Source organism: Bos mutus, chromosome 7 (genome assembly GCF_027580195.1).
Source record: "Bos mutus isolate GX-2022 chromosome 7, NWIPB_WYAK_1.1, whole genome shotgun sequence".
NCBI lineage: Eukaryota > Metazoa > Chordata > Mammalia > Artiodactyla > Bovidae > Bos > Bos mutus.
This window is the reverse complement of record NC_091623.1, coordinates 25990190-26004163: the sequence shown is the minus strand read 5'-3', so window position 1 is coordinate 26004163 and position 13974 is coordinate 25990190. Positions and strand designations below refer to the sequence as shown.

The 13974-nt window shown below is 39.1% G+C and overlaps 1 protein-coding gene across 3 annotated transcripts in view; it reads left to right on the top strand.

Moving 5' to 3' along the window:
- The window catches only part of SKIC3 (SKI3 subunit of superkiller complex), a 101645-nt gene extending 89826 nt beyond the window's left edge, over nt 1-11819 (top strand). For all 3 annotated transcript variants that reach the window (XM_070373152.1, XM_005899305.3, XM_070373153.1), the window contains 3 exons: nt 6815-6945; nt 9013-9136; nt 10791-11819. In XM_070373152.1, the coding sequence (XP_070229253.1) occupies nt 6815-6945; nt 9013-9136; nt 10791-10865 (330 nt within the window). In that variant the 3' untranslated portion in view covers nt 10866-11819. The remainder of the gene's footprint in view (nt 1-6814; nt 6946-9012; nt 9137-10790) is intronic.
- Nucleotides 11820-13974: the final 2155 nt, after the last annotated feature.

Genomic DNA, 13974 nt, shown 5'->3' with positions numbered 1-13974 from the left:
GGCTGGAAACTACAATTAGCAAGAAAAGGTGGGAGTACTGGGCAGAGGAACAAGCCATGTGCTGCTGCCTGTAAGCACACCCTAGCTAGGAGCTGAGGAGATGGGAGTAGGGTGTAAATACCTGTGTATGAAGGTTGAAGTTTTGAAAAGAAGAGAACTTTCTAATTAAGACTCTGAATGGATGTCAGAGTCATGTTTCTTGTTCAGTCACTCAGTCGTGTCCAACTCTTTGCGACAACATGAACTGCAGCACGTCAGGCATCCCTGTCCTGTACCATCTCCCAGAGCTTGCTTAAACTCATGTCCATCAAGTTGGTGTTGCCATCCAACCATCTCATCCTCTGTGGTCCCCTTCTTCTGCCTTCAGCTGTTCGCAGCATCAGGGTCTTTTCCAATGAGTCAGTTCTTCACATCAGGTAGCCACAGTATTAGAGCTTCAGTTTCAGTATCAGTCCTTCCAATGAATATTCAGGACTGATTTCCTTTAGGGTGGACTGGTTGGATCTCCTTGCAGTCCAAGGGACTCTCAAGGAGTCTTCTCCAACACCACAGTTCAAAAGCATCAATTCTTCGGTGCCCAGTCTTCTTTATGGTCCAACTCTATATGGAGTTGAAAATGACTTCTGGAAAAACCATAGCTTTGACCAGACAGACTTTTGTTGGCAAAGTAATGTCTCTGCTTTTTAACGTACTGTCTAGGTTTGTCATAGCATTTCTTTCAAGGAGAAAGTGTCTTTTAATTTCATAGCTGCAGTCACCATCTGCAGTGATTTTGGAGCCCAAGTCAGTGAAGTCTGTCACTGTTTCCATTATTTCCCCATCTATTTGCCATGAAGTGATGGGACTGGGTGCCATGATCTTCATTTTTTGAATGTTGAGTTTTAAGCCAGCTTTTTCACTTTCCTCTTTCACTTTCATCAAGAGGCTCTTTAGTTCCTCTTTGCTTTCTGCCGTAAGGGTGGTGGTGTCTGCATATCTGAAGTTATTGATATTTCTCCCCGAAATCTTGATTCTAGCTTGCACTTCGTCCAGTCTGGCATTTCTCATGATGTGCTCTGCATATAAGTTAAATAATCAGGGTGACAATATACAGCCTTGATGTACTCTTTTCCCAAATTGGAACCCCAGTCCATTGTTCCATGTCTGGTTGCTTCTCGACCTGCATACAGATTTCTCAGGAGACAGGTAGGGTGATCTGATATTCTCATCTCTTTAAGAATTTTCCACAGTTTGTTGTGATCCACATAGTCAAAGGCTTTAGTGTAGTCAATGAAGCAAGAGTGGATATTTTTCTGTAATTCTCTTGCTTTTTATATGACCCAGTGGATGTTGGCAATTTGATCTCTGGTTCCTCTCCCTTTTCTAAATCCAGCTTGAACATCTGCAAGTTCTTGGTTCACATACTGTTGAAGCCTCTCTGGAGAATTTTCAACATTACTTTGTTGCGTGTGAAACAAGTGCAGTTGTGTGGTAGTTTGAACATTCTTTGGCATTGCCTATCTTTGGGATTGGAATGAAAACTGACCATTTCCAGTCCTGTAGCCACTGCTGATTTTCCAAATTTGCTGGCATATTGCATGTGGCACTTTCACAGCATCATCTTTGAGGATTTGGAATAGCTCAGCTGGAATTCCATCAACTCCACTAGCTTTGTTCCTTGTGATGCTTCCTAAGGCCCACTTGACTTCACACTCCACACTGTCTGGCTCTAGGTGAATGATCAAACCATCGTGGTTATCTGGGTCATTAAGACCTTTTTTGTATAGTTCTTCTGTGTACCTCACAGACAGAGGAGCCAGTCCATGGGGTCGAAAAGAGTTGGACACAATTGAGTGACTTCACGCTCACTTTCACTTTTTCTGTGTATAGTTCTTCAGAGTCATGGGACCTACTGTAATTTACATCCTTATTGTATAAGGAAAAGTCTCCCTCATACAATAAGTTTAAAACCATAAGGGGAAACATAAGTAAGTGCATCCTAGGGACTTCCCTGGTGGTCCGGTGGCAAAGACTCCATGCCCCCACAGCAGGGGATCTGGGTTGCATCTCTGGTCAGAGAACTAGATCCCACACACTGCAACTAAGGGTTCACATGCCAGAACTCAAGATCGGAGATCCTGCATGCGGCAATTAAGACCTGGTGCAGGGAAATAAATCTACGTATATATATATATTTTTTTTATTAATTTTATTCTATTCTCAAACTTTACATAATTGTATTAGTTCTGCCAAACATCAAAATGAATCCACCACGGGTATACATGTGTTCCCCATCCTGAACCCCCCTCCCTCCTCCCTCCCCACACCATCCCTCTGGGTCGTCCCAGTGCACCAGCCCCAAGCATCCAGTATCGTGCATTGAACCTGGACTGGCATCTCATTTCATACATGATATTTTACATGTTTCAATGCCATTCTCCCAAATCTTCCCACCCTCTCCCTCTCCCACAGAGTCCATAAGACTGTTCTATACGTCAGTGTCTCTTTTGCTGTCTCGTATACAGGGTTATCGTTACCATCTTTCTAAATTCCATATATATGCATTAGTATACTGTATTGGTGTTTTTCCTTCTGGCTTACTTCACTCTGTATAATAGGTTCCAGTTTCATCCACCTCATTAGAACTGATTCAAATGTATTCTTTTTAATGGCTGAGTAATACTCCATTGTGTATATGTACCATAGCTTTCTTATCCATTCATCTGCTGATGGACATCTAGGTTGCTTCCATGTCCTGGCTATTATAAACAGTGCTGCGATGAACATTGGGGTACACGTGTCTCTTTCCCTTCTGGTTTCCTCAGTGTGTATGCCCAGCAGTGGGATTGCTGGATCATAAGGCAGTTCTATTTCCAGTTTTTTAAGGAATCTCCACACTGTTCTCCATAGTGGCTGTTAGAAGTTTATTCCAATCACATTGTTTAATATACTGGTTACATATAGAAGGGCTTCCCTAGTTATTTAGCAGTAGAGAATCTGCCTGCCAGTGCAGGAGATGCAGGTTCGATCCCTGAGTCAGGAAGATCCCCTGGAGAAGGAAATGGCAACCCACTCCAGTATCCTTGCTGGGAAAACCCACGGACAGAGGAGCCTGGTGGGCTCCAATCCATAGGGTCTCAAAAAGAGTCGGACACAACAGCAACTAAGCATGCACAGTATGCACATATAGAAAATATTATATAATAATATTGGGTTGACCCAAACGTTCATTTGGATTTTTTCATAACATAAAAAAACTCAAACGAATTTTTTGGCCAACCTATACGTGCACTAACTTTACAAAATACTTTATATGAATTCTTGGAATTTAGACAGTGCATTGTAAAACCACCCAGTGAGAGTTTTGTACTATTGGCTTTTTAAAAAATGTACTAGGAATAATTTTATTAGTATGGGCTTTGCCTTACATTCTTTGCCGGGTGGGAGCAAGTTCTCATTGCTCCCATCTTTATGGAAGATGTCTCACAACCTCTGGTCTCTATTTTCAAATTCATTATCCCTATGACTTCCTCTTCCTTGATTATACAAATTACTGTTGGCTGTGCTGAACTCAGAGTTCATTGCTCTAACATTTGAAAAGAATAATTTTATTATTTGAAAGGAACTACAGAGCATGGGGTTGCAAAAAGTCGGATACAATTGGGCGACTGAACTACAACAATGTATTCACTTATTATATTGACTTTATTAAAATGTGTATTCTAGACACCTGTTATTAGGAAATCTTGGTTACAATTTGAGGTTTTTAACAAAAGATTTTAAATGCATATTTTTCTTCTTGTATAATTCAGTAGAGTGTTCACCATTTTATTTTCAGTTACTGTTTCTTAGGAAATACTTAATCTATGTTATTTTTGTACTCAGTACATACTATAAGAAACTAAACTTTGCAACTGAGTAATCTTACATTTTTCCCCATATAATGAAGTTCTGAATAAAATTTTCAAAATTGTTGACTTTGATTTCAGTTCAGTTCAGTTCAATCACTCAGTCATGTCCGACTCTTTGCGACCCCATGAACCGCAGCACGCCAGGCCTCCCTGTCCATCACAAACTCCCGGAGTCCACCTAAACCCATGTCCATTGAGTCGGTGATGCCATCCAACCATCTCATCCTCTGTCGTCCCCTTCTCCTCCCACCCTCAATCTTTCCCAGCATCAAGGTCTTTTCAAATGAGTCAGTTCTTCGCATCAGGTGGCCAAAGTATTGGAGTTTCAGCTTCAACATCAGTCTTACCAATGAACACCCAGGACTGATCTCCTTTAGGATGGACTGGTTGGATCTCCTTGCAATCCAAGGGACTCTCAAGAGTCTTCTCCAACACCACAGTTCAAAAGCATCAATTCTTCGGTGCTCAGTTTTCTTTATAGTCCAACTCTCACATCCATACATGACCACTGGAAAAACCATAGCCTTGACTAGATGGACCTTTGTTGGCAAAGTGATGTCTCTTCTTTTTATTTTATTTTTATTTATTTATTTTTAAATATAAATTTATTTATTTTAATTGGAGGTTAATTACTTTACAATATTGTATTGGTTTTGCCATAGATATCATGAATCCACCACGGGTGTACATGTGTTCCCCATTCTCTGCTTTTTAATATGCTGTCTAGATTGGTCATAATTTTCCTTCCAAGGAGTAAGCATCTTTTAATTTCAAGGCTGAAATCACCATCTGCAGTGATTTTGGACCCCAGAAAAATAAAGTCAGCCACTGTTTCCACTGTTTCCCCATATATTTGCCATAAAGTGATGGGACCAGATGCCATGATCTTAGTTTTCTGAATGTAGAGCTTTAAGCCAACTTTTTCACTCTCCTCTTTCACTTTCATCAAGAGGCTCTTTAGTTCTTCTTCACTTTCTGCCATAAGGGTGGTATCATCTGCATATCTGAGGTTATTGATATTTCTCCTGGCAATCTTGATTCCAGCTTATGCTTCCACCAGCCCAGCATTTCTCATGATGTGCTCTGTATATAAGTTATATGCAGGGTGACAATATATAGCCTTGACGTACTCTTTTTCCTATTTGGAACCAGTCTGTTGTTCCATGTCCAGTTCTAACTGTTGCTTCCTGACCTGCATACAGGTTTCTCAAGAGGCAGGTCAGGTGGTCTGGTATTCCCATCTCTTTCAGACTTATTTATCTCTAACTGGCTTTGCACTTTTTTCCTATATTGGGATTTTGTTAACATATTTCTCTTTTGGCTTTCTTCTCTCCTTAGGTAATTTTTGAAATGTGGAACTTTATCATTACCAGTTAAAGAATTAAGTTGTATGTATTTGGTAGACCAGGAGCTTAGTAATGGATAGATTTCATTCACCCATAGAATAGTGTTTCTTCTTTTAGCAAATATTTTAGTGTTTTAAAAATGGTATCTCCTTTTTGAATCTTTCCTTAATCCCTGTCAGCCTTGTTTTGTAGTTCCCTAAGGTCAGGAATCAGTTCTTAGTAATTTTGTAGAATTTCACCCCCTATAGCATTAAATGGCAACTTGGACACTCAACAAGTAAGAGCTGATTGTATTTTTAAAGTAAACATGTCAAATGTCTAATGATTTAATGTTTAGTCTCTAAGTCACGTGTAACTCTTTGAGACGCCACGCATCCCTATCCTTCATTACCTCCCGGAGTTTGCTCAAACTCATGTCCATTGAGCTGGTGATGCCATCCAACCTTATCATCCTCTGTTGCCCCATTCTCTTGTCCTCAGTCTTTCCCAGCATCAGGGTCTTTTCCAGTAAGTCAGCTCTTCGCATCAGGTGGCCAAAATATTGGAGCTTCAGCATCAGGCCTTCCAATGAATATCCAGGGTTGATTTCCTTTAGGATTGACTGATTTGATCTCCTTGCTGTCCAAGGGTCTCTCAAGAGTCTTCTCCAGCCCCACAATTTGAAAGCATCCATTCTTTGGAACCTAGTCTTCTTTATGGTCTGGCCCTCACATCCATACATGACTACTGGGAAAACTATAATTGTGAATATACGGACCTTTGTTGGCAAAGTAATGTCTCTGCTTTTTAATATGCTGTCTAGGTTTGTGATAGCTTTCTTTTCAAGGAGCAAGTGTCTTTGAATTTCATAACTGCAGTCACCATCCACAGGGATTTTGGAGCCCAAGAAAATAAAATCTGTCCCTATATCCTCTTTTACCCCATCTGTTTGCCTTGAGATGATGGGACTGGATGCTATGATCTTAGTTTTTTGAATGTTGAGTTTTAAGCCAGCTTTTTCACTCTCCTCTTTCACCTTCATAAAGAGGCTGTTTAGTTCCTCTTTGCTTTCTACCATAAGGGTTGTGTCGTCTGCATATCTGAGGTTATTGATATTTCTCCTGTCAATTTTGATTCTAGTTTGTGACTCATCCAGCCTGGGATTGTACTCTGCATATAAGTTAATAAGCAGGGTGACAATATACAAGCCTTGATGTACTCCTTTCCCAATTTTGAACCAGTCCATTGCTGCATGTCCAGTTGTAACTGATGCTTCTTGACCTGCATACAGGTTTCTCAGGAGGCAGGTAAGGTGGTCTAGTATTCCCATCTCTTTAAGAATTTCCCATAGTTTGTTGTGATCCACACAGTCAAAAACTGTAGTCAATGAAGCAGAAGTTGATGTTTTTCTGGAATTCCCTTGCTTTCTCTGTGATCCAGCGGATGGTGGCTGTTTGATCGCTGGCCTTTTCTAAACCAAGCTTTTACATCTGGAAGTTCTGGATGTACTGCTGAAGCCTAGCTTGAAGGATTTGGAGCATTACCTTCCTAATGTGTTAAATGAGTGCAATGATTTAATATTTGTGTTTATTTTTATAGGCTAATGTTTCCAATGATCACTGGCCATCCTTGGTTCAAGAGGCTACAGCTGAGGCCCTGAAACTTTGCTTTTGTCCACTGGCTGTCCTTTTACAAGCTTTGTTACAATTCAAACGCAAAATGGGAGCAAGGTATAAAGAGTCTTTGTTCATTTTTTTCTTAAAATGTTTCTTCACTTTTATTCCTTCTGGGAAACAAAAGTTTAGAATGAATTTAACAAACTTTGATGTTATTCATATATATATTTCTACGTTGGAAAGGCTGATTCTAGTAACCCAATAAGGAAGAAAATAAAGTCTTACAATTTTTTTAAAAAAGTAATTTGGTACACAGATATAGAATATGAGAGATTTGCATGATAGCCTTTCAAGTGAAGAAGGCCTTGGTATTTTTGGTCTTAAGTGTTTTAGGATGAGATAACAGTGTGAATTCTAGTAACAGGCAAACTAGTGGATTCTAGTAACAGGCAAAATCCAAAAGGCTCAAGTTCAAAGCTAGATTGACATAAGTTCTTGCAGAGCACAATAAGCTATGAAAAAGTAATAAATATTGAAAAGGCAGAGACATTATAAACAATGTGGTTTTTAATACCTAGAAAATCCAGAAGCTTCACAGAATTAAATGTAGAAATTTTAGCTTCCAAAATCTTATCTTTGGAAGGCGGGGATGAGGTCAGAAATAAATTTGAAGAAAATCACTTAAGCGTTATATGGATGAAAAAACAGGCAAGAATATTTTGAAATTCTGAGAATAATATCTAGTCTAATGGATATCACGCATAATACAAAGCATAAGTAAAACAGTAGTTTAGGAGCATATATTACTGGAACAGAATTAGGTATTGTAGACATAGAGCTTAACACACAAATATGTGGCAAAGGTCACATCAACACCACGAAATAGGAGTGAAGGAAGAGTTAAAGACCTATGACTGATTAGCAGTCCCATCTTCATTTCTGTTATATATTTATTTTGCCATTTTTTTATATGACTAATTTTACCAAGAAATGTTTTAGGCTATAATTTGAAGTTCCTAATGAACTCTTTCTCCTGAAGCTCAGTACACATCACTTCAGTTCAGTTCAGTTCAGTCGCTTAGTCATGTCCAACTCTTTGCGACTCGATGGACTGTAGCACGCCAGGCCTCCTTGTCCATTGCCATCTCCTGGAGTTCACTCAGACTCACGTCCATTGAATTGGTGATGCCACCCAACCATCTTGTCCTCTGTCATCCCCTTTTTCTCCTGCCTTCAATCTTTCCCAGAATCAGGGTCTTTTCAAATGAGTCAGTTGTTCACACAGGTGGCCAGAGTATTGGAATTTCAGCTTCAGCATCAGTCCTACAAATGAATATTCAGGACTGATTTCCTTTAGGATGGACTGGTTGGATCTCCTGACTTAGAGAGCCTTAACCCCCAACCCCCTGTAATCTCTGTGAGCAGCAGCCAAATTCAGCTCAAATAAACATACTGCTTTACTATTGATTCCTATGTAAACACATCTTAAAAACAAGTTCTTTAGCTCCTCCTTCTAACCAGTTGCTACTTACAAAATCTTCTTATTCAGCAGTTCTGAAGTTAACACAATTTGTGTTATTTCTACCCATATAGAAGTCTTTGGAGTCATAAATATTAGTAAAATTGGAAGAAGAAATTAGAACACAACTCTAAATCAGCCTGTTACTACATAAGTTCACATACTATACAGGTTTAATACATAAAAGCATATGCTAAAAGTCTGATATTCTACACTTAGCCTCTATTGTAGATGTTAAATATTTCTAATTGTTCCAGTGTATATTATCTTTGTATCATTTATTTTCTGCCTGCTTTCAAGAAGGATTAGAAATAGAGCAGTCAGAAGTGCTCATAAAACGAGTCATTTTCCCAATTTTTTTGGAAAGGGCCTTATTTGTCTGCAAAATGAGAGTAATAGCAGCAACCAACCTTACAAGGTTGTAAATGTTAAGTGTGACCATATGTGTAAAACATTTGGTATACTACTGCATAGCACATAATAAATACTTCATAAATGTTAGCCATTATTATTACCCTTTTTGTTACATGTATAAAAAATTTATGAAGTAATCAGCACATCATCTGCAGAAGAATGAGAAAGATAATATGTGTGTGTGAGACTAGTAGATGACGCATCTTAGTTTATATGCTTTGGACTAAAAGTGAGTATCTTTTTCCCAGAGAGACACGACGACTTTTGGAGAGAGTTGTGTATCAGCCTGGATATCCCAAATCTATTGTTTCAACAGCACGTTGGTACCTTCTGAGACACTTACATGCCAAAAATGACTACGAGCTCATTGATGTAAGACCCTGATTTTATTAAAAGTATTTCACTGTGGACCTTTGTTGTATGAGGGCTGAGTGTTGCTTTGTCCTGGGCTTTGCATCCAGAGGCTAGGTTGCCTAACCAGCATCCCTGACCACTGGATGCTGATAGCAGTGTCCTCCACCCAGCTTACAGCAGCTGAAAATGTCCTAGACATTGCCAAATAATACCTCAGGTGTCATCACCGCTAGTTGAGAACCCCTGATTTAACGTGTAGCATAAGAAAAGATAGACGAAGTTTCTGGGTTCTGGTTGTAGTATTTCTTATAACCAGTGCAGAGGAGGCAATAGAGAGGTTTGGAAGTAGCAGAAGTTAATGGGATATTCATATTATCTTTGGAACAGTTTGCTTCTTGTTGTCCTTGCTATAAAATGCACATGACAGTTTCTGCTCCGGGTGTCATGGGATGGCTCTGGTTTCTAAATATGTAAACGTATACAGTTGACTCTTGAATGCATATTTAAACGGTGTGGTTCCCTTACACTCAAATTTTTTTCAGTAGTAATTACTACAGTGCTCCATGATCCTTGATTAGTTGAATTTACGGATACCAAGGGCCTACACAGGTGGCTGACTATAAGTTGTATGTGAATTTTTGAGCATATAGAGGGTCTTCATCCCCAATCCACATGCTGTTTAAGGGGCAGCTGTTTAAGGTGTGTGTGGATTCTTTTTAAAAAGAGTATGTAAGACATGTATTGGGTCAAAATTCTTACAACTTCAGCCAACAGTTTTAAAAACAATGAAAACTAATGAGAAGCTTTTTTTTTTTAACACCCACAGCCTTGGGAGAAGAGATAAATGTCTCCCTAGAGCACAGAGTAGGCATGTTTACTGCCAATTATAAGAGTCAAGTCTCCTAGGCTCAGGGTTCCCCTCTTGTCATGCAGCTCACTGTGTGTGGGGAAGCCATGTGCACCCATCCACATCACCCTGTGAGACTTACAGGGTGAGGGGAATGGATGCAGATATAATGATACTCATGTTGTTTGCTGCACCCTGAATGATGAAGATATTTGCCTCTGACCCACATGTCCCATATCTTCTGGCAATATTTGTGAAACTGTGGCAGGCTAACTTGTTAGCTTGCTAATAGAGCAACAGCTCAGAGACCTTCTCAGCGTTTGAAAATGAACAACCAAAAAATGTGTTAGTAATCGAATGAGCAACAGAAATCAAAGCTTCTAGTTTGTGGAATTGGTGAAAATTATGGAAAGGTTCTTAATGGAACTTAGACCCTCAAGGCTTGATCTTAAGCTGTGGTTTTAAAGGAGAGCAGTGTCATTTGGACAGCCCTGTGCATAAAATGGTCTTTGGGGTATGGGTTTAGAGGTGACAGTGTTGTAAAAAAGGCCTCCAATCAAAACCTTTAACTTCATGCGCCACTGTCAGTGGTAACAATCAGAATGTTGACATCTCTACTATTGAGTATTTGAATAAATAGTGCTTATGTGATGTTAGCTTTGAAATTCATTTCAGCAAAAATGACTGAAAGGTTGCACAGAGTCAGTTCTTGTTGTGTAGTTTGATGTTGCCAACTGCCCTATGGCTTACTTCATTTCTAAGAATCTAGATATAGGTATTGTTAATAAAGAGAATACTGATGTTCCTGTCTGTGATTTCCCACAGGTGCTGGTAAACAATGCCAAAACTCATGGAGATACAAGAGCATTGGAACTGAATCAGAAGTTGTCCTCAGAATAACAGTGCTTTATTTTATAGTAAGCAGGCAAAGAAAAAGCTATTAGAAAGAATGAAACAAAGAATCAAGACTTTTCCCCAAAGCAACATTTTAAAAAGCTATAGTTATAATCATCCATTCCTTTTTAAAATGGAAAGACCTTTAAGTTCTTAAGCTAGGGATGTGATTTTCCATAAACTCTTAATATAACTTTAGTTTGAAAACATTTTTTGATTTTGAGAAGTCTATAATGAAAGGAAAAACCATGATTCCCTTAGTTGTTCGTTAGTTATTTGCGAATCATTATTTTCTGTATCTTGCATGGTGCACAATAGGGCTTTTTTTTTCTAATCCCTTACAATAAAGCCTTAATAGCCATTTGCTAAATTATATGCAAAATGAGATTAGCACAGTGCAGAATTTTATTTGTTAAAAAACAAATTAAAAGTTTAAATTCCTTCTGTGAATTCTAGAGTTCAGCAGACCAATTCATCCAATATCCAAATAATCTTATAATCTGTTTTATTAGTGGTTCATCTTGGGTTCTGTTGAAGAAGTATAATGTAAATGTTAGGTGAGTCCTAGACTGCTAATTGGGCTTCCTTGGTTGTTCAGACAGTAAAGAATCCGCCTGCAATGTGGGAGACCTGGGTTTGATCCCTGGGTTGGCAAGATCCCCTAGAGGAGGGCATGGCAGCCCACTCCAGTATTCTTGCCTGGAGAATCCCCATAGACAGAGGAGCCTGGTGGGCCGCCCTCCATGGGGCTGCAAAGAGTCGGACATGCCTGAGCGACCAAGCACAACACAGACTGCTACTGGATATGTTTATAGAATTCAAAACACTCAAATGTAAGGCTGCATTGAAAAAGTGCGTGAACATTTTTCAAAAATAATGCTGACAATATTTAACTGATCATGCAATTCCTTCATTTATGCTAAAAAGACGAACTTTTCTTAAATAAAAACAAAAATGGTGTCTTGTTTTCTTTATAGTATCAATTTAGATATAATTTCAGAATTTCAAATTTGAAGATTTGAAAGTATAGTTTCCTATTTTATTTTTTCAAAAAGCCATTTATATTAGTTTGAAGAAGCTGTATGTCACTTGCTTTGGATCTTTGGTTTTAAAGTGTTTGATCTATTTACATAAATTATTGTGTGAAAATGGGTGGTATAATTTATATATGTAGCTTTTCTGAACCATCAGCTTCACAGTGTTACTTTGTGAGATAGTACAAATTGATAATATCCTGTAATTAAATTTTACTCCACAGGTTAATCTTTTGAATGCCTATATTTGGCTGAATATTATCATCATTGAGACCTATTCAATCTGAATCTTTAACGATGGGGGCTAGGACTCTGCATTTTAAAGGCATGCCTAAGAAATTCTAATCTTGGGCCATTGACCCTCGTGAACCACTGGATTAATGCAATGATGACCCTGCCCTTTACTTCTTTCTTTCATAAGACCAAGCACTTGCCATTCTCTGCCCATGTCTTCCTGTCCTCACAGCTGTCAAACCGATTTGTGCTTTTAACAGCGTGGTCCTTAGACCTGGCAAGGCTGTGCTAAAGAGGCTGCCCACACAGCCCCATGCCCACACCCTCCTGCTTCCTCGAGGGCATGTTAGCCTTCACCCCCACAGTGGACTCATCCGTCTGCTTACACGTTTATGAGTCAGTTCTTTTTTTTTTTTTTTTTTTGGAGGCTAATTATTTTACAGTATTGTAGTGGTTTTTGCCATACGTTGACATGAGTCAGCCATGGGTGTACATGTGTCCCTCATCCCGAACTCCCCTCCCATCTCCCTCCCCATCCCATCCCTCAGAGTCATGCCAGTGCACCAGCCCTGAGCACCCTGTCTCATGCATCGAACCTGGACTGGCAATCTGTTTCACATATGATAATATACATGATTCAATGCTATTCTCCCAAATCATTCCACCCTTGTCTTCTCCCACAGAGTCCAAAAGTCTGTTCTTTAAATCTTTGTCTCTTGTGCTGTCTTGCATATAGGATCATTGTTACCATCTTTCTAAATTCCATATATATGCGTTAATATACTGTATTGGTTTTTTTTTTTTTTTTTCTGACTTACTTCACTCTGTAAAATAGGCTCCAGTTTGATCCACCTCATTAGAACTGATTCAAATGCGTTCTTTGAATAGCTGAGTAATATTCCATTGTGTATATGTATCACAGCTTTCTTATCCATTCGTCTGCTGATGGACATCTAGGTGGCTTCCATGTCTTGGCTATTGTAAACAGTGTGACATGCAGACACGTACATACATGCAGATGGCTAACACATGAAAAGATGCTCAACATTACTCATTATCAGAGAAATGCAAATCAAAACCACAATGAGGTACCATCTCATGCCGGTCAGAATGGCTGCTATTAAAAAATCTACAAACAATAAATGCTGGAGAGGGTACAGAGAAAAGGGAACCCTCTTACACTGTTGGTGGGAATGCAAACTAGTACAGCCACTATGGAGAACAGTGTGGAGATTCCTTAAAATGCTTGAAATAGAACTGCCATACAACTCAGCAATCCCACTGCTGGGCATACACACTGAGGAAACCAGAATTGAAAGAGACACGTGTACCCCAGTGTTCATCGCAACACTGTTTACGAGTCAGTTCTTGTTCTCCACTTGATTTCTGGGCTGGTACTGCTTCACAAGGTCACTTTCACCGACACTGTGGACTTGGCTGACTTTTGTTCCAAGCCTGTAATCAGGGAGTAACCTTTTGACTCCATTACCTAGTTCTGGCCTCCAGGAACTTCAAGCTCAGATTTTTTAGAAAATAAGAAAGTACTCTAGTTAATACTATCTCAGGTAATTCTCTCTCTCTCTTTGCATAGCTGTATATTCATCCTATTTGTTGCCTTCTCTTCAAATTGCTCCTCAGTTACTGTGAGCCTCAAATCATTCCTAACCATATATAGAACTGACTTTATGCCAGACCTGTGTGAAGTGTTTTAAACATAATTATTTAATCCAAGTTGGTAAAGAAGAGTGATACTAAACAGCATACTTAAAGCAGAGAAACTATGAGTTGAATCAGTGTTACCTGATTCTAAGAAGTGGCTGAATTTTCAGAGTTTATATGTAAGTTTA